This window comes from Schistocerca nitens, chromosome 9, assembly GCF_023898315.1.
Source record: "Schistocerca nitens isolate TAMUIC-IGC-003100 chromosome 9, iqSchNite1.1, whole genome shotgun sequence".
Classification (NCBI taxonomy): domain Eukaryota; kingdom Metazoa; phylum Arthropoda; class Insecta; order Orthoptera; family Acrididae; genus Schistocerca; species Schistocerca nitens.
Genome location: NC_064622.1, coordinates 12,403,668 through 12,425,133, shown reverse-complemented (window position 1 = coordinate 12,425,133; position 21,466 = coordinate 12,403,668). Strand labels below are relative to the sequence as shown.

Sequence of the window (21,466 nt, the reverse complement as noted above, 5' to 3'; positions counted from 1 at the left end):
ACACAGTTATAGGGAAAAAAAAAAAAAATAAAAATAAAAAAAAATCTAGATGTAGAAGTGCCATGCAGCAATATTTGGATCACTATAAAAATTAAATTCAGCCTGCACAACCAAAAGATGTATGAGTTTCAGTCAAGCAAATGTGGCGGTATTTACTGAAAAAACTAAGCCTTATCATGTGGTTAATCAGCAAACCCACTTCATCAAATGACAACTACAATAACTTTTCAACTGAATTAATGAATGCTTTCCTTTTGTAACAGTATGGACTATGTCTCATAAAAGTAGATCACAGTAGCAAAAGGAATAAAGCGTCTCGCATTCAGAAGAGGAAACTGCGTATGGCTGCACAAGTTAATCCAAGCCAAGCTTTTCTTAAAGGCAAAGTATGTAAACCAGCAAAGGATACTGACTGACAAGAGATTCATTAAGAAAAATTAAAGGCTGTTTGATCTGTTATGAGAAGCAAAGTTGTCAGTGAAACAGGAAGAAAATGCCCCTATAAACTAAAGATAATGATAGAGCTGTTACAGATAGCTCTGTATATGTGAATCCTTCAATGACTGCTTCATAAATTGTAACAAAATTGCTGATTGCTCACCACCCCACACAAATTCTAGTATGACAAGAAGTAAATTTCTCATATTTCAAGTTTTCCCATGCTTCTAGCTCTGATACGAAAATTAGTGATGTAGGAAAAATGTGACAGATACCACAAACAATCTGGCAACCATAACGCGATGTTATTGGTGATTTTTTCAAATAGGCTAAACTAAAGATCACTATCACAGGTTTTTTTTTAGTATCGTATTCATTGGCTTCTCTAACGCTCAACCAAACTGTCACCTTCTAACCTAGCCTACACTTGACGCAAAGCTACAGACCTGTCTGTCACCGCAACCAGGTTTTCTTAGTGTCACATTTGTTGGCTTTGCCAACTCACAACCAAACTGTCACCTTCCAACCTAACCTATACCTCAGGGTAAGAAGCTACAGATCAATGTGTCACTACAACCAGTCCCCCCCCTCCCTGGCAAGTGTCCATTAAAAATCCGTTTTGCATACCGCATTCACTTGTAACTGAAACATTTTTATTTTGCACTCTTTGGATACTAATGTGAATTATGGTTGTATTAATATAGTTCCAGCAAAAGATAGCATTTGTGTGGCATAAATGAATGTGCATCAGAAAGGTGTGTTCGAAGGGTGTAGTACTTTTGTTCCATCTGAAATTTTCTTTTAATTATATTTGGTAGAAGTTCCAATGCAATACAATGTTTGGGTAACACCAGGTATTTGTAACAGAACTTAATGTCATGTACATCAACAAATATCGATTAACATTACTAAGGTAAGAATGAAGTAAAGCTCGACAGCTTCAGTTTACACGACTGAACAAATGAGAAGTTCTCACAACCACACTTGAAGGACACCAATTGTTGTTAAACTTCAACTTGGTCTGAACCCACCTGACAAGATGTGTACATATATGCGTGGACACATAATCTGTGCAGTTATAAACATACCCTAAGGTAGCTAGTTTCAAATGGTGTGCAAACAAGTTTGAGCAGCTTCAAAACATTACTTTTAACATACCAAGTATGAATGAGAAAACTGGAAATTGCAAGGATTTTGCAGCAGTATCTGATGTACACAGTCGAGCCACTGCAAGAAAACAGGACACCGCTCATTCTGGTCGTCACCTCCAACAGTGTGGCCACATCTGTCTGCAAACTTGTGCCCGAAATCTAGCCACTCCCGTTCACAAAGAACTTGAAAACCCTAAGCAGAAAGACACATCCGATTAGAACATTATTCCACATTTTGTGAACATAAGCTATGTAAACTATAGCTAACATAAATAATACAACAATGTAACTAAATCTGATCTCGTTGCACACTCAGCACTCGCAATATATATACTAGTAGAAAAACATACTGGATGTGAAACTGGGAAACCCTATCACAACACCGGATTTAATCTCAAATACAAATCACACAAGAGAACAACCGATCGGCTACTCACGTCCAGGGTGCGGTAATGGGGGTCGAGCAGCAGCTCCGCAAGTGCGACTATCTGTGGCGTGCGGTCCCACCCGTCGGAGCAGTGCACCAGCACGGGCCGCCCGTCCACGTGCACGGCCGACGCCACAGTCACCGCCGCCCGCAGGAGGCCCGACATGTGCTGCAGCCAGCGTGTGCCTTCTAGGAGGCTGTACCAACTGTAACGGTAGCAAACTGCTGTTAGATGGCGCAATTCAAAATTAAATGTACACCTGATTGTGAAGGACATTAGGAAGATTGTCTTCTTGTTGATATTGAAACCCAAACCTCATATTCTGGCAACATAAAGGAATTTCGTGTACTGCTTTTGGCCTCCTGACAGACCAAAACTGTCCAAACAACTGTAATAGAAGAAAAAGTGCCTCTCTGACATAAAAAATAGTCAAAATTATCATCATCGCTGTCCAACTAGAGACTGTCGAAACCATTTAAAGGAATTAACTCATTTTTAACTGTATTCACTATATTCCGAAATTCTGAGCATTTGTCATTTTATATTATATGAAACCAAGCTGCTGATGAGCTAGTTTTGGGTGGAGTTGTATTGTCAATGTTGATGTAGCTATTTTTATGATTATGATACTAGTGGAAAGAAAAAAAATTTCAACCAAGCACAAAGATCACTTTGACAACTATAAAAGTTTTATTTCTCCAACACTGGTACATAATTTGCAACAATGTTTGTCAAACAGCAACTTAATCTGTGTAGTAGTTCTTGTTATATAGCTTTTCTACATGCAGCTATGTTGTGCTTTATTTATGAAGCATGTTCAGAAAGAAATATTGTGACCATGACGGCATTTTCTTTTTTTTTTTTTTTTTTTTTTTGGGGCAACCACGGAGTGATTGAGGGAAGGGGGGGCGGGGGGGGGGGGGGAGAGGGTCCGCCGATCAGAGCAAGGCTCACAGGAAGAAAGGACTATGCAGACTTACATTGTAGTGTTCAAGTGCAAGCCATGTGGTGTGATCCACTTCTCAGTTGTGGAATGAGCAACACCTACCAAAAGTTTTTCGTGAATGAAAACGGTTTATGGCAAATGTGCTGGGAGCAGACCGAGTGTGTTTTAGTGGTGTAAGGAGCTTAGTGAAGGCAGAACAAATGTTCATGACGAACACAGGAGTGGAAGACCTCCCATTCTGGCTGACTAGTTGGTGGTGGTGGAATCAAGGAAACAGCTGACATAGCAGCACAAGAAAAATCGGGTCAATAGTACCAGAGAGTTTCTTGAGCAACTCGATATAGAAAGTGAGAATTTTCTGAGCTCTACTGTGACTGGAGATGAAACATTCGTGGCTCACTGCACGCCTGAGACAAAAAAACAGCTGTCACAGTGACGTTACACCAATCCCCTTGTGCCAAAAAATTCAAAACAATTTTGGGGGAAAAAATCTGGGCCTCAGTGCTTTGGGACTGAAAATGCATAATTTTGGTCGAATTTTTGCCTCATGAGGAACCATCAATGCACAAAAAATTATGAGATCGTAACAATATTATCAGAAGGAGAGTTGCTACTTGCCATATAGTAGAAATACTGAGTTGCAGATAAGCACAACAAAAAGACTCTCACAAAGCTTAGCTTTCAGCCATTGGCATTCGTCAACAATAGACACAAGCACGTGCACACGCACACACATGCAATTCACACACACGACTGCAGTCTCGGGCAACTGAAACCACACTCACAGAGAGTGAGTGTGTGTGTGTGTGTGTGTGTGTGTGTGTGTGTGTGTGTGTGTGTGTGTGTGTGTGCGCGCGCGCGCTGTCCACCACCAGTATTACTGGCGCAACTGGTCTTTCGGATTCTGGAGCGGCCACATTAAAATACAGTGTGATTCAGCAGAGGCTGTTGGAGTCCTCTGGTCAACTTAAAACATATTTTGCAACACTTAACATACAAACACCCTTTTGCTACCAAGTAAACTTCATAAATTGGGATATAAGTGAAAAGAACAAAAGATTCAAATTTTGAGACTTCAAGAAACACAAATGACAGACAATAACACTATGGATTTTGGCAATTATCGTCTTTTTAAAAGTAAAACTAATAAAAGAATATTCCTAAAGCAACTCTCACACCTGGGAGTTGCTTTTGCAGTCTCCAAAAACATTTTAAATTCAATAATGAAGATAGAACCCATTAACAATACACTAATGACAATTTCTCTTAAATGTGCAAATACAGCATACACTTTAATTAACGCCCATATGCCAGTCAATGAGGATAAGTGTAAAAAAACCTGAAAAAGTTAATGAAGCTCGGGAAATGTTAGAAAGCATCATCACGAAAATTCCCTCAAACCATGCTAAAATTTTAATGGGTGGTTTTAATGCTCAATAAGGTAAAGAGAAAAAATATAAGAAAATCGTGGGTGGATTTCCTGCGCATAAATGGACAAACCAAAATGACAAAATGTAGAAACATGCAAAAATTATAACCTTAAAATCATGTCAACACATTTTAAAAAGAAACAAAAAGCTTGGAAAGCACCCAATACACTTTCATGTCAACACATTTTAAAAAGAAACAAAAAGCTTGGAAAGCACCAAATACACTTATTGTGGAATTTCAAAGTTCATACCTGAACTACAAAGAAACTTTACATGTCCAAGTTAGGAAAGGGCCTAATATTGATTCTGATCATTATTTAACGTGAATAAAAGTAGAAGTTCAACCTCAAAAACTCATCAAAACAAAAAATGTTATCCTAAAATTTGACTGCTAAAATACCCCAACTCTAATATGCAAACTTGAGAAACACAGTCCAATAATTGGCAAAGCCTAAAAGAAAAGTTCATCCCAACAGCACAAAATTTAACTCCGCTGTGAAAGAAACAAAAACACCCTCGGCAGAATGCAGCTTGTGAAACATCATTTAAGCCCAGGCATGAGGCAACCAAAAATTGGAAATACGTACAACACCTTTCTAACTGTAAGACAAGAAACATCTAAATTAATCCGACAGATTGAAAGAAACTACGAAAATATCCAACTTTTAGAAATAAAAAAAGACCTCCAAAAGAACGATACAAGAAACATTTGTAAAACATTCAAAACAAAACTGACAGGTTACCAACCTCAAAGTCTTTACTTCAAAAATGAAAATGGCAGTTTGACTCTTAACAACCAGGAAAACTGTAAGGCACTTTCTAATTATTTTGAAAAACTATTAAACTGTCCAGAACCAGCAAATAAATTCCAACCACAGCAAACTAAAAACACCAACCCTAACTCTAAAGAAAAATATTATGCGAAGGAAAGTTGCTACTCAGCATAAAGCAGAGACGCTGAATCACAGATAGCAAGGCCTTCATCAAAAATAGACCCCCCCCCCCCCCCATACACACACACACACACACACACACACACACACACACACACACACACACACACGTGCGACTGCAGTCTCAGCCATTGCATAAAAGACAAAAATGGTTTCTCAATTTAAATACTTTGGGAAAATTGTACAAGGAAACAGTCTGGAAGAAGTTGCAAATGAAGTTCACTGTCAAAAAATGACACCTGCATTCAGATTAACATAAAATACTTATAGTAAAAAATAACTTTCTAAATTCAATAAACTTAGGCACTACAACACTGTAATAAGACTGAATGTATTTATGCAGCAGAAACTTTAATTTTAAATAGAAAGAGGGACATTGAAGTAATATTATTAGGAAAATATTAGGCCACAAAATTACTTACGGAGAAACTTATAGGCTGAGAAGTAATAAGGAAATAGAAGAATACACATACTTACATACCGGGTGATCTAAAAGTCAGTATAAATTTGAAAACTTAATAAACCACGGAATAATGTAGAGAGAGAGGTAAAAATTGACACACATGCTTGGAATGACATGGGGTTTTATTAGAACCACCCCATATTGCTAAACGCGTGAAAGACCTCTTGCGCGCATCGTTTGGTGATGATCGTGTGCTCAGCTGCCACTTTTGTCATGCTTGGCCTCCCAGGTCCACAGACCTCAGTCCGTGCGATTATTGGCTTTGGGGTTACCTGAAGTCGCAAATGTATCGTGATTGACCAACATCTCTAGGGATGCTGAAAGACAACATCTGACGCCAGTGCCTCACCATAACTCCGGACATGCTTTACAGTGCTGTTCACAACATTATTCCTCAACTACAGCTATTGTTGAGGAATGATGATGGACATATTGAGCATTTCCTGAAAAGAACATCATCTTTGCTTTGTCTTACTTTGTTATGCTAATTATTGCTATTCTGATCAGACAAAGCGCCATCTGTCGGACATTTTTTGAACTTTTGTATTTTTTTTTTTTTTTTTTTGTTCTAATAAAACCCCATGTCATTCCAAGCATGTGTGTCAATTTGTACCTCTCTATCTTCATTATTCCGTGATTTATTCAGTTTTCAAATTTACACTGACTTTTTGATCACCCGGTACATGGTGATGTGAGAAAATGAAGACTTGAATTTTATGGGCACATTAAAAGAATGGCACCCACTAGGTTGACAAAACAAATAGTAGAATTCTACAAAAAAAGAAGTAAGGCCAAAACTGAGCTAATTAAATGAATCACTGTGAATAAGGTGGATCTTGAAGAAGCCGATATAACTCGGGCAAGAGAAAATCATGGGGAAGTTGGTCAGAGGGCAATTAGAAAATGGACTGGAACATCATGGTCTGATGAAAGAAATAAACTTCATTCTCAAAGAATGAAACAAATTTGGACACAAAGGAAGGCCAACCATCAAAAGCGACATTGATTGATTGTACCTCGCTTGGTCCCATATGTGAATAATAATAATAATGATATATAACCAGAACTATTCTCAGTAGTCCTAGAAGAATCAATAATGTATGTCCTAATTGAAGACATATATGCCACTTCCATTTTGATGACAATGTCCTACCATTTGTTTGCCTTTACTGCATATACACTTCAACATGTAAGGGAAGAACTCAACACAGTGAATCTGAAAGTAGACCGAAAAACCAAATAGAAGTTAACAGTAATGTAAAATCAACACACAGGGAGATTATTGTACAAACTAACAATGAAATCATAGAACCTGTTGTTGAGTTTTTTTTACTTGGGACAATGACATCTGCATGAGCAGTAAAAAAATTAAAAGGATTTCTGAACAGAAAGTTTACAAACTAAATGTAATACTGGGCTAGGTTGTGGCTCAAAAACATGTAACTTTACTGTGTAAAGTATTCAAAAAACAAAGCTGCTCTGCAGGCAATGGAGAATTTCACCTCCAGAATTACTAGAAGGCAAAAGAAACTAAAGTAAACAGGGAACATACTGGAGTTGAATACTTAACTATGACTGACTGTATATAAAGTGAAATAGAATGGGTCATGCAGCCAGAATAATGGTCTGGGGAACTTCGCTGCCAGATTCTGAGACACGAGATGATGACCCGATAGGTGGTGGGCCAATCACAGAAGCAGCTAGACTCGCCGACAGCCGAAGGTTGGACGTGATGTAAGCAAATACCCAGAGTTCATTATATGGCAGCGACTGTGGCTGTCAAGCGGCTAATATCGACGAAAGCTTGTGGTGTAAACTCAGTAAGGTGGTTTTGGTTTTCTAGATTTTCTTCAGATCAGTAAAGTTTTACTCCATGTTTGTTTAGTGACAAACCTAAATTTATGAGAATTTTTACATTATTTGAAAGATGAAATTCAATTGCTGTGAGTAAGTAGTTAACTGGTAGAGCCAGATGCCTAAATCTGCAACAACTGGACTACTCAGCAGCCAACTCCACGTAAGTGTTCATGCTACTGCTCTATGGCTTAAAATTACAACACAAAGTGTTCACAGTAGACAGAGAAAGTTAGTGATGACTTCAAATCAATTTTCCAACATTCACAAATGTTTCAGCTATTTTATTACAGTGTCTGCTCTCTAACATTTGACAGTTACAGTTGACCAAAAGAAAATACAAAAATGAATTTTTCAGCACTGTTTGGGCAATTTTAATATTAATTAAAGAGAGTTTCTGTGAAAATCAGTTACTGTGGATGGGACATAGGTCCTTCACTATCCATCCAAAATGAAACACCAATTAAAACACCAGGTAATCTCTCCATATCAAAACATGGCAATGATTACCTCCTGTGTGTTTTTGAGGGTGCAAAACTGATGTTCCTAACTGATAATCTTCCAAACAGTGAAATAATGCTGAATGAATACAACTCTCCTGAAATGATGGAATAAAACAAAGGGCAAGATTTTGCAAGACTAGAAACAGGCTGAGGCTCTTTTATAACAATGAAATGAACTTTGGCAATGGAAACACTGAGGGATCTGAAGTATAAATTGGTGAAAAGATGTCTACCCCCATTCAACTGGTTTAGTATACTCTGACTTCCACACACACACACACACACACACACACACACACACACACACACACACAGAGAGAGAGAGAGAGAGAGAGAGAGAGAGAGAGAGAGAGAGAGAGAGAGAGAGAGAGAAAACTGTAGCTGAAAAAGTAGTAAAAGGTTTTCGGTTCTTAAACTGGCTTTTTGAAGACCTTCCACTCTTAAAATGTAATACTGGAATTTAATAACAGGAAAGAATGTTAAGCAAAGTATTTCAACATAAAATAAGAAAAAAATCAGAAAATGAGTGCAATGTCCTATGTTTACTTCAACTGCACCACCCCTTAACAGAAACTGTGTATCAGCTAACTTAAAACTTTTAGTATTATCTCAAACTCTTGCTTATACTACACACATAACAAATACCTACAGAAGCTGACTGTGGGTTTTTGCGTGGCATCTCATAGTCTCAATTTCTAGTTCACAGCAAAAACAGTGCGATAATATTTTTCCAGAGGAAATAATGGAGTCATCACTTTACAGGATCTTGCAGGTTCTCAGACATGACAAGATATTACTACAGCAGATAAACAACTACTAGGCACAGCAACTTATGTAAGTAGGCACCTCTGCATCTCACTAATGGCAGCATTAGTGAGGGCAAGACATTCAAAAAGCAAAAATCTACGCGACAAAGCTGTTTATAATCAAGAGTATTAATGTTTAATAAATAATCTACACAGCAAAAGTGAACAGTGGGAAATTTCCACAAACCATTATACATCGCAACCACCATAATAATATTACAAAAAATAAAGAAACACTAGAAATGATAATAAGAAGATAACATAAGTGAAGTAATGACTGACAGATTGTGTGTGCATATCTCTCTCTCTCTCTCTCTCTCTCTCTCTCTCTCTCTCTCTCTCCCTGTGTGGGTGGGTGTTGAAGGGGGCATGGCGGCTAGTGATTACAGAGACCTGCACCTATTTAAATACACACATTATGACACAATGGCAGAATAACATTTCACTCACTTAGGTTGATCAGCTGCAGTAGCACAAAGATTTCTGACAGCGTGGAAGCTCTTGCGAATGGAGTGAATGTTGGCGAGATTCATGAACTGGATGTCACAACTCGGATAGTACTCTGGGCATTCACATCCTCCACCACGAGCCCTGTTAGCCACAGCTGTAGTGTAAGATCGTGCATCCATTATCAGTACCTTCTGCAATACAAAAACACACAATAGGTACTTTAATATCGACCAGTGGCAATAACAATTCTAATAGTAACTATTAGAAGCCACAATCTTCTGAAAATTAAAACACTAAAAAAAACCATGTGTAACTAATAAATTATTTAATAACTGAATAAGAGTAGTAATGTGAATGTACCAGATACTATGAAAGGCTTGGGAAATAATGATTTAATAGTTGACGTGGCAACAGAGAAAACAACAAAACATCCAATATGGCAACAACTCTAAGAATGTCCTCCTGAAGTGTGTTTTTTCCTCATCTTTTGCACATGCTCAGTTCATTTCCCAGTTTTAAGTATATAGTGGCAATTAGTTTCTTCTTAACAGCTATTTTTATACAATTATGTTACAAACTTTCAAGAGAATGCAAGACTAAAGTTGTTGATAGGTATACACACACATATAGCACCTGTCTGGTTTTGCACAACCTTTGTCATGTATCCTCTGTGTTTCTTAGTCTATAAACTACATACAACCACAGTTCAAAATTTTCAGAAAGTAATAAATTTTTTTCTGCACTTTCCTTTAAGTTTTATCGAACACAGCACACCCTGAATGGATGTCTAAATGATGAGCATTCTGGGGGAGCTGTTCAGGAACACTCGGGAGGGGACCAAAATGAATTCTCAAAGATAGTTTCTTATACTTTTGGGACGAGCATGAAATCACACTGTGCTCTATCATGACTGTAGAGTGACCTTGATTAAAGACTCCTCAAAAAAATGCTTCCAATCACTACCAATTATCAACTGATATTCGAACTGGGAGTATTATCCAAGGCTGTACTCAAGTTTGTTTTTAACGTTAACATTACTTATGTGGCCATCTCAAGAAAGATAAATTTAAGTCTCATATTCTACTTTAATACTTCAGCAGAAATGAAGAACTCTTTCACTCATCCCGTACAAGATTCTAGCAGATAAAATTTGTCACTGATTGCTTCTCATCTTTTTATAGTAGTAAACGACAGGTAACAACTTCAAGTTAAGAAAAAAGGAAGCACCATAGCTGATAAAATAGACACAGGGCTACACTGACAACAGTTTAATCTTTATATTCTTCATCATAAAGTAAAATAGTAACCAAAAGTAATTTACCAAATATCTGCAGAATGCTCATGTTAACTCCATTACAGCGTGAGTGTGACACAGAGAGAGAGAGAGAGAGAGAGAGAGATATTCATATATTGTTTTACATACATAAGTGGCAACTTAAAATGTTTTAATGACATACAGTCTGTGAATTAATCAAATCAAGAACAGTAGTCACAGCACAAAATGACCACAAGTGTCAGAGAGAACTTAATCTTATATGAGAGGCTTTCCTGCACGTGTACCTTTCCAGGTTCATTAGGACTGGTGCTTTCCACGTGGTTACTGCTACCATCACAGTCACTAGGAACACACGCCGAGCCATTTTCTGTAGGTGTCGACGTGCCACCCAAGTCTAGCATCGTTTGTCGGCCACGATCGTAGGCACACGCGTCTGCGATAGCCTTTATCAAGTCTTCATCTTCAGCTGAACGCCACCCTAACCACCCAACCTCAGGTTGACTGCAACGAGCAATGACAGCTCCGTTTCCAGTATGCCTGAAAATTTATTAAATTACACTTATGTCCAGCATGGCCATCATTCACATAGTTACTAGTGTTTCACTGGGCATATTCATTTGATTAATTCAAGAGACTCCTTGATATCTACAAGTCAAAACAATACATCAACCTTTCATCTACTTAAGACTCACAAAATTGCATATAGGTTGTTTCAAAAAGAAAGACCCAATTTAAAAACCCTATACTTATTGATAAAAATATTCTACAAACACAGGATGAATTGCAAAATACTCACAAAATCTTAAAGTTTTAGCTATGCTATCACAAATGCTCCAGCAACAGCAAGAACAGCATTTAGAAGACAGCTAAATTCGTCACAAACTTTACATAATGAATCTGCTTTTACATAAGTTATAGTGGGTTTTATTCTGTTCTTCACTTCTTCTATATCACAATGTAAAGGGAAGTTGACCACACTTTCCTTCAACATCCCCCCCCCCCCCCCCCCAACACACACACACACACACACACACACACACACACACAAAAGGCACGGGGTCACATATGTCGATTTTGGAAGCCAAGAATGCAGGGCAGTGTCTCAGGGTCTTGCACAACCCATACATCATAGGCACAGAGTGTCATTGAGAAACTGATGTGCATTGTTGCCAGTGTGGTGACACTCCATTCTGCTCGATAATGATGTCTTTGAAGTGCTCCTGAAGTTGTAGAAGAAGCCATTCGAAGATAGCTCAGCACTGGGCAGGGCACACAGGGACCCCGAGAGACAGCATCATGTTCTCGGCCTCCGAGATCGACAGACAGGATCCCGTGTCATTTTCTCTTGTGGGAAAGTGTGAAGGGAAGTGTGTTCGTCTCCCCTTTACTTCGTGACCCAGAAGTGAAGACCAGAATAACAGCTGCCGTACTATCTGTAAAAGCAGATACACTGTGTAAAATTTATGATGAATTTAGGTATTGTCTCGAAGTCGTTCGTGCTACTGCTAGTGGACAGACAGAGCATTTCTAATGGCGTAGCTAAAACTTTAAGATTTTGTGCATATTTTGCAATTCATCCCATGTCTGTAGAATGTTTTTATCAAAACAAATGAAGTTTTGTAATCAGGTCATTCTTTTTGAAACCCAAAGTCTTTGAACTGAATGTCCGTGTGTGGTAAATCACATCATGAGTAACAACTTCTGTTGGAAACAAAATGCTCACCAAAACATCCCAGTGAAGCTGGGCATCCCTTAGTGTTTGCTGGCCCTAAGACGAGATTTCACTGAACTAGCAGAGTCTACTGACTAGGCATGCTACATACTACCTACCCTAGTAAATTGACAGTGTTTATAAACAAGAAAACACTTAGAATGAGTGTCTCTAAGCCAAGATGAATATTTTAGAAGTGAATCAGGAACTTTAATTGGCTTAACTTGCCCCCTTCTATGCGCAGCAGACGACTGGATGATAAACAACACCCTTTGAAAACAAACGTCACCGACAGCCCAAACCCTGCTGCCTCTCAGAGGCGTAACCAACACAAAAACATGCTTAATGTTGCCAGGAAATGTCAGTGAAAATTTTGTCTCAAACCAAAGTTGATCCTCATGATGTGATCTATCACCTCAAGAGATTTGGTGCAAAGTAGTTGAAAAATCCTTTACGCATACATATTTATATCACAAATTATTCCCATCATTTCACATATTTATCAATAAAAATAATCAATTTTTGAAAATATCTGCTCACTAAGTGGTGACAGTAGAAAACACATATTAAGATATTTAAATGTGCAAGCTTCCTGAGCCAGTGGCTCCTCCTTCAGGCAGAAGGTGTGAAGGAAAAGGACTGGTGAGGTTAGGAAATTTGGAGAGTTCAGAAAAGTTGCAAATAACCCCAGCTCAGGGGAAACTTATTGGACAGGATGAGGGAAGACTTACCAGATGAGATTTCAAAGCCAGAGAGAGCAAAGCTCGAAGATAGGGTAATACACAAGGCAAAGTTTACTGACAAAACTTCCTGCACCAATTAATAAGAGCAGAAAGCTAACTGCATTGTATGTCGTAGTATGTGGTAGAGATGGTGGGTGGGGAATAACTGACAGTCAGAAAATGGAAGATTTAGAATACTAAAAGGAAGTGCAGAAAGGAACAGTTATTCTGAAGAAATGCTGAGACCAAAGCAAGCAACGCAAATCGAGGCCAGTTGGGTGGCGAGAACTAAGGACATGTTGGAACACCAGCACTGTTCTGGAAATCTGGTATCTTTGGGAAAGAATGCAGGTGGTATATTTGGTGAAACAGGCACCGAGGTCACAACTGTCAAGCTGTAGAGCATGTTCTGCAACAGGATACTGTGTGTTGCCAGTATACACTCTCTGCCTATGCCCACTCATCCTAACCAAGAACTTTGTGGTAGTTGTACTGATGTAGGTAGGAGGGTGCGAAGGGCAAGTCTTACAGTGGGGACTGTCACAGAGGTAGGAGCCACAGGGTAGGGAAATGGTTGCATGGCCATACTCCTGATCCGTTTGTTTGTTTTTCATATGTTTAAAAACTGCGACACTGACTGCAAATGTGACAATATTTTCCAAAGATTTTGGCCTCAGTATTTCCTCTTACGTTCTCCTGTGTGGAAATATCTTGCTTGGCACAGGGATATACTGAATTAGGTGAAACATAAGTCTCGGTTGGATTGGTCTGCTATAGTGATCAGAAATACAATATTTATCTATTTGTTTATTTACTCATTTATTTCAAACTATTACCCTCACTCATCACACTTACTTTAAAGAACAGAAGAGTTTTCACAATGTAAGTACTTATTACAGGTGGACCACAAGGAATATTAAACAGGGGTTTGTGTGAGCGTCTAGGCTTGGATCCACTTTCTTTTTTCTTTTTTTTTCAGTTTGAATGTGCTGACAGCTGCCTTAGAGTTTCCCCAAAATTGTGGCCCCACAATTAAGGCAATAAGGAAACAGGCACGATGTGCACCCTTTGCTGATTTCTCACCACAGCAGGATTTTAGTGAGCAAAGGCTTTTGTTCAGTTTTGCAGTTGGTTACTCCATTTTGCATTGCTTTTCAGCCATAATCCTAACAATTTGCTTTCTGCACTGTTACCAACGGATTCATCGATTATCGAGATAAATGGGATGTACATATACTTGTCACAGCATTGTGAAATTTTAGTGCAATTTATAAAAACTGATTACTCTGTACACAATAGCTAAGTTGTTTTATGGCAGTGTTTACTTATTGCTGCAATTCTTCCTTACTTTCCCCTTTTAATAGAATTGTGCTGTCACCTGCAAATGAACACCTATGTTTAAGCTTAGACAATTAATGTACAAAAGGAACAGATGTGGTTCCATTACTGGTTCTAGAGTTACACCATATTTAATTAGTAGGGAAAGTTCCGGCAAAATGCATATAATTTAGCAGAAAAGGCGATCTCTCATCGAATAACGTATGTGCTGATGCCAGGCACACACAAACCAGAAAGAAAACTTGCTAGCTTTTGGCATAAACCCTCGTGCTACAGTAGAAAAAAAAAAACCACACACACACACACACACACACACACACACACACACACACACACACACACACACACACACCCTCGCAACGCTGTGCTGGCTGGACATACGCTGCCAGTATTGGATTTCAGCAGGTGGACTAGGGTGGGGAGGGGGGGACAGGTAGAGAGGCGGGCGGTAGTAGAAGGGGTCAGGGGTGGGTAGCTGGCAGTGCAGAGGAAGGTAGCAGGTTTGCTGGCTAGGAACGCAGGCAGGGAGGGGTGGCAATTGCACCGGCCAGGCACACGGTACACGGGTACCACAGCCAGTAGGGTGCAGCACACGACAGTGGCACGGATTGGCAAAAGGTGACAAGACAGAGGAAGTGGGAACTGGTGTGCAGAAGGTGTGGGGACACTGATTTAACAGAGATCGAGGCCTGGAAGATTATGAGAGCAGCGGATGTGCTACGAGGGTAACTCCCACCCACACACTTCAGGAAAGCTGGTGCCGGAGGGAAGGATCCAGACTGTCAGGGTTGTGAAACAGGCACCAAACTTCAGTACGCCGTGCTCAGTTGCTCGTTGTGCGACTGGGTGGTCAGCTTTGTTCTCAGCCACAGTGAAAAGTTGTACAATGAGTGCAGCAGAGATGGCGGCTACTCCTGCCTCTGATGGGATAGGATGATCTTGTGACAGGACTGGAGTACGATGGGCTGGGTGATTGGACAGGTCTTGCGCCAGGTTCTTTCCATCCACTTCACCTGGTCCTATTCAACTATTGCGTCACCTTCTTGGACACTGACTTCCACCTCTCTGATGTATCTGCATTTCAACGACTGCCACCCTTCCACACCAAAAACTCACTCCCACACAGTCTGACTACCCATGGATTCCGTATCTGCTGTGACAAGAATTTCTTTGTCCAGTATGGTGAAGACTGAAGACCTTCCCCTACAGGCAGGCACTACGCCTACACCTACTCCACAAGCAGATATCTTGTGCAAATCCGGCCAACACCTTCTACCTACCAGTTTCACCTTCTTCCTCTGCCCTGTCAAACCCTTGCCAACCCAGGTTCCCACGTCACCTTCATCGTGCACTGCACCCTGTCGGCTCCAGTACTCGCGCATCACGTGTGTAGCACGAACACTTGCCACGCCCCCTGGCAAATTGTTAGCCTGCAAACTTGCTGCCTTCATTCTACATCTCTATTCTTCATGTCTGCATATTTATTTCTCAGCATAGTGACCCTGGTGATGGACACATTGCTCCCAATGAGAGACTGGTTTATTGATACCATCACTGTTGACTGTTAGACTTTGTTGGCTCAGCCAGAACCTCACCTCTGCTTGCACTGCTTCTGAAAATACACTATATGATGCACGAAAGTACATCTTTTCCGTATTAAGTGATTATATACTTTCCCTCGGCGCTATAAAATGTATCAATTGTTTGAGTGGTAAAGGTTTTATATACAGGCATAGAACTTCCTGGCACTCCCAGCAAAAAGCAACACATTTTGGAATGATCTTAAATGTGCGGCAACATGTACACTGCATATTTTGGTATTACAAAAGTATAAATATGAATTCAGCAAATACAGCACGGTAGTTTCCCAACACCAAAATATAAGAAGTGCGATGCCCATCTACAACATGGAAATGGAGACCGTAGAAGCGCCCGAATGGCCTGGCAGTGAACTTCAAATTTGGGAAAATACAGGGTGTATCAAAAAGAATCATTCGATTTTAAAAAATCAGAACTATTATGTCATTTGAGATACGTGCATCAACAACGTACTGTCGGAAGAGCAAACTCTCGAGTTTTACGTGGTTCCTGCTACGTAGCAGCAGTGTACACCCACATCAGTTCTAGTAAAAATGGTGTTGGGACAACAGAAAGTGTTCTGTGTTCTACTTTTTACACAGTGTGGGTCAGTAATAACTGTTCAGCATGACTTTCGTACTAGGTGTGGTGTGGATCCTCCTACAGCACAGAGCATCAGACAATGACATGAACAATTCCAATAAACAGGTTACTTGTGTAAAGGCAAATCGCCGTCCGCCCCCCCAAGTGTCTGAGACAGACGTCCAACGCATCCTCCGTATTTTCACGAGGAGTCCGCAGGAACCCGTTCGCCATGCAGTTCAACATGCCCCTGATGTCTGGCATGTGTTGCGTCGATATTTTCACATGAAATTTTACAAAATTCAGCTATTGCAAACTCTTTGTGAAGGTGACAAACAACAACGTGTGGCGTTCTGTAATTTTGTTCTTGGCAAGATGGAGGATGACAGTTTTCTTCCACACTTAGTGTTTAGTGACAAGGCAACATTCCATTTAAATGGAAAGATGAACCATCATCATAATGTGAGTATGAAGTACGGAACAACCGTATGAAGTTGTACAACGTGAGAGGGACTCTCCAAAATTTAATTTGTTTTGTGCAGTTTCACGGGAAAAGGTGTACGGTTCGTTTTTCTTTGCTGAGAACACTTTTATAGGAAGCACATATCTCGATATGCTTGAGAACTTTCTTTTCCCACAGTTGGAGACTGATTCAAATGGCTTCATTTACCAACAGAATGGGGCACCGCCCCACTGGGATATGGAAGTGTGGGAATTTGAAATCATCTGAATGACAGATCGATCGCAAAGGACCAAATGATTCAGCCTTCCATTACTGGCCTCCAAGGTCAATGACCTGACTGTATGTGATTATTTCTTATGGGGGTTTATGAAAGAGTGTGTGTATGTGCCTCAGTTACCAAAAACAATGAATGAACTGAGACATCGCATAACGGCAACTGTGGAAGCTGTATCTCAAGACATGCTTGCTGTAATGTGGGAACAATCTGAATATTGCATAGCTTCTGGCGAGTGTGGTGGTGGCCCAGAGAGATGTCACATTCTTCCTACATTTTGGAGATGCACTGTGGTGCTACTCCTGGCATCAAACGGTGGTGAGCCATTGGGTACGACTTCAGGTCACGGTTTGTAGTGATTGAGGGAACTCCGACAGCACAAAAATATGTCAGGAACACCACAGGTCTTTACATATTACCTCTGAAACGACCGTATCACGGTGCCAATTTTGAACACGACAACATTCATGGACACACTGCACATGTCTCTACGGATAGTCTGCGTGATGTCGATGAGAACCCACAACGTCTCGCATGTGAAGCTATCATCCTGTCCATTACACAACACAGCCAGACAATGTAATACAACTTTTTCAACATTATTGAGCAACACACAAAATTCTGAAATTTGTGAATGGCTACAGTGTGTGATACCTGGATCTTAACCTACATAACCATACTGATGGCTCCAAAAAGTTGATCCCGCCCCTGGGGGACTTCTCCTTGTTAGCTTCCATTTTGTAATCACCAACACATCACACTCCCTCTGAACTTGTCACGTCTCCTGTATCGTCCTCGCTTTCTGGGTGGTTCACTTTCCTGTCTGTCAGTGTAACAGTCCACAGTCCTTACTTCTTTCACTTAAGGACAGTCATTTTTTGTTCTCTGTTTGTGTACAGTTCATCGCAGTACTTCACTTTTTTGAATTTTCGCCATATGTATAAAACTGGAAAGCCTATTGCAAATGTGAACCTTTCCTCATCTGTTTAGTTGTATACCGTGAACAGCATATTTATTTCTTTCCAGCTGTGAAAATTCAAAGTTGATCTCTTCCTTCATAAATCTGAAACAGTACTGATTTTTTTCCTATCATCAAGTAATTCACAGACTTGATTTCGCCATTCAGGTCTTGGGTGTCATGTCTGAGAGATTGATACTGTATGTTGTTGATATTGTGTTAGTTCAGTGTGATTTTAAGAGAATTATTATTGTTCCCCAAACTCTTTCAAATGCTCACCAATGTCATTTGAGCCATTAATAATTATTAATGCAGCCTTCAATAAGAAGTTCTTAGTTAATTTGTCCACATTCTTAACAATTTCTTTGAATGGTGCACAATAAACTAATTACGTATCAGGTCCAGCAGTAATTTTCCACAATACCATATCTGACCATTTATGATAAGAAATTTGTCTCGTTAGGTATTTTTCAACAGTGCACTAAAATATTGCTTCCTAACATTCAACAAATGATACAGATCATTGCACAAATTATAAGCACTTCAAATTTATCGTGTATTGCAATTTTTTTGCTACGTTCTTAACTAATAGTTAATTTAGCCCTAGCAGCAGACATATTTTCACATTCATCATAACTTGAATTTTTCACTACAGCTAAACCCTTCTTTTTTGCAGCAGGACACTTATTTTTGTAGTACTTTCACAGTTTCATTTTCACTTATCACTTTTTAACACTTATCAGAAAACAGTGATATTTCTGGGCAGAAATTTCTGTGTATTTTGCTTCATCAGTGATTCACATTTTGCTGCTGAGTGTTTATTAATATCCATTTCGAGCACACTTGTGATAAATTGTAGGCTGGATACACATTCACTTAGTATCGAAATCACATCCTTACAATTTGCACACACTTTCTCTTTGTCAGCAATATTCACTCCCCCTAAAGAGAAGCAGGATATACTTTCACATTGGCTGTCACCTTATTGATGATTTATATAGCCAAAATAAAATCACTATTATGACACAATCAACTGAGGTTCACAAAACAAAGAACATAATCAAATATGTACATCAATCAGTGACAGACTAAACAAATATTTAAAAATAGTAGTTGTGTTAGCCTTTCACTAGCACTGCTCAAAACAGGATATTAGTCAAGATATTTATACACAATATGGGGAGGGAGACTGGACTACAACAGTTCAGTGATGGGGCACGAAATGAGAGAATGCATAGAATGGTGCAAGTGGCATACCCATTAAAACCAGAATCCAAAAACTGCAGTGGTCAGACACAACATAGAGGGGTTTGGGAGAAGTTGATAGTAAAAACACTGCAGTCTCCACCAAGTAACTACAGAGGTTCAAAGTAAGGGTGCGGGAAGCTGCAGAACTGAAATTAAAGAAAAGTGTGTGACAGGCATGATGGCTTCATGTTGCCTGTGAATGATTCACAATCTTAAAGAAGTTAATGAGGATGGAAGCTGTCACAGGCAGCCTAAGAAACCGCAGACAGCACAAACACATATACAGAAGACAACTCGGCAAATGGGAACACCAACATAAACAAGAGTCAAGATTTGCAGTATAGCTTTTGGTTATCAAACACAAAGTAGTCTCTCTTGATTTCTACAAGAAATTATCTAATCAAAGAATTTCATTTATAGATAAAAAACAGGTTTCCCATCTAATACAATGGGTACAGTTTGACAGAGCACAGTACTGCGACCAACTAAGTTCTGGAAAGTGACTACACATGTTTGGACACTCATGTTGTAGAGTGCAGGTCAATAAATGATGCCAAGACCTCAAAACCCACAGAATTTAATTAGATACTTTCATTCCATCTCTGAAACTAACAGCTTATTTGAAATACACGAAGACCATTTGATAAAACCATCTATTATTCGCTTCTCATATCCTGCACCTTATGGTTGCCCACTGCATTACACTACAACTCTCCACACACTGTAAGTTTATGATTGTTTTTGTTTGCCTGTATATGGCTGGCAACTGCTGTTTATCTTCATGATGGTGTTATAGGTTTACTGGTGAATAGCTTTTCATTTGTTTGAAAAAATGAAACAATGGAAAGCCCAGGTTGGAATATCAATAATATTACAAAAAGGATAGATTGCTATTCACCGTAATAACAACGTGTTGAGTTGCAGAAAAACGTGACAAAAGGATTGTTACATATAAGTTTTAGTCCAAAGCCATCTTCAGAGAAGAAAAACAGTTGCAGTCACACAAGCAAGCACCCCTCACACATACGACTGCTATCTTCATCCGCTCCAGCCAGTGTGTGTGTGTGTGTGTGTGTGTGTGTGTGTGTGTGTGTGTGTGTGTGTGTGTGTGTGTGTGTGTGTCTGTGAGCGCGCGCGCGCGCGCTTCGTTTCTGAATAAGGCTTTGGCTGAAACCTTATATGAAACAGTCTCTTCGTCATGCCTGTTTTCACTTTACTGAGAAAACCAAATTTATTTTCTCACATTTTGGACATTACAAAAAATTATTACGAGCCACTGTAAGCAACTAAATAAGTAAGTAAGACATTTCCAAAAGTATGTTGCAAATCACTAGGCTCCTACCTCCAGACGACTGCCGGGACACGTCTCGCACTGCGAAACCGTGCAGCACCTTCTAGCGTATCGTCAGATATGCATGCAGGCACGAGCAGTTGTCGAGGATATGAAGGACACAGAGAATGATCTGCATTCGCTTGGGAGATACGCCATGCGCCATGCACATCAAACTGTAGCCTTTCTACTTCAGCACGAAAGGTGCAGCTCTGCGACGGAGACGGCCCGCCGAGGCGTGAACTCGTTTCCTCCCCTCCGGCCTCGTGAGCCCAGGCGTAAAACGCAAAGGCGAAGAACTGTTCTATGTTCTTCGGTGGGGACGTCAATCTGTGTAGACGTCGGTACCATTCCAGACAGTGTTCGTTAGTAGAAAAAGTGCACCTGCAGAACAAATTTTAAGCTATAATCATCTGGAAACTAAGACAAGCTGTATAAGACATCGAATACAAAGTCAAACTAAACTGAATAATTCACAAAGAGACAGATGAGCAAGAGTCACAAACCTTCAGGAGCAACAGTTCCCAGTACAGCCAATGAAAACACTCAAAAATGTATAACGCT

At 39.8% G+C, this 21,466-nt stretch overlaps 1 protein-coding gene across 4 annotated transcripts in view; it reads right to left on the bottom strand.

The window, feature by feature from the left end:
• The window catches only part of LOC126202935 (myotubularin-related protein 3), a 175,643-nt gene that overhangs the window by 135,885 nt on the left and 18,292 nt on the right, over positions 1 to 21,466 (bottom strand). For all 4 annotated transcript variants that reach the window (XM_049937028.1, XM_049937032.1, XM_049937031.1 and 1 more), the window contains exons 3-7: positions 20,915 to 21,286; positions 10,983 to 11,235; positions 9,423 to 9,613; positions 2,027 to 2,222; positions 1,597 to 1,782 (exon numbers count right to left, since the gene is read on the bottom strand). In XM_049937028.1, coding sequence (XP_049792985.1) covers positions 1,597 to 1,782; positions 2,027 to 2,222; positions 9,423 to 9,613; positions 10,983 to 11,235; positions 20,915 to 21,286 — 1,198 coding nt within the window. The remainder of the gene's footprint in view (positions 1 to 1,596; positions 1,783 to 2,026; positions 2,223 to 9,422; positions 9,614 to 10,982; positions 11,236 to 20,914; positions 21,287 to 21,466) is intronic.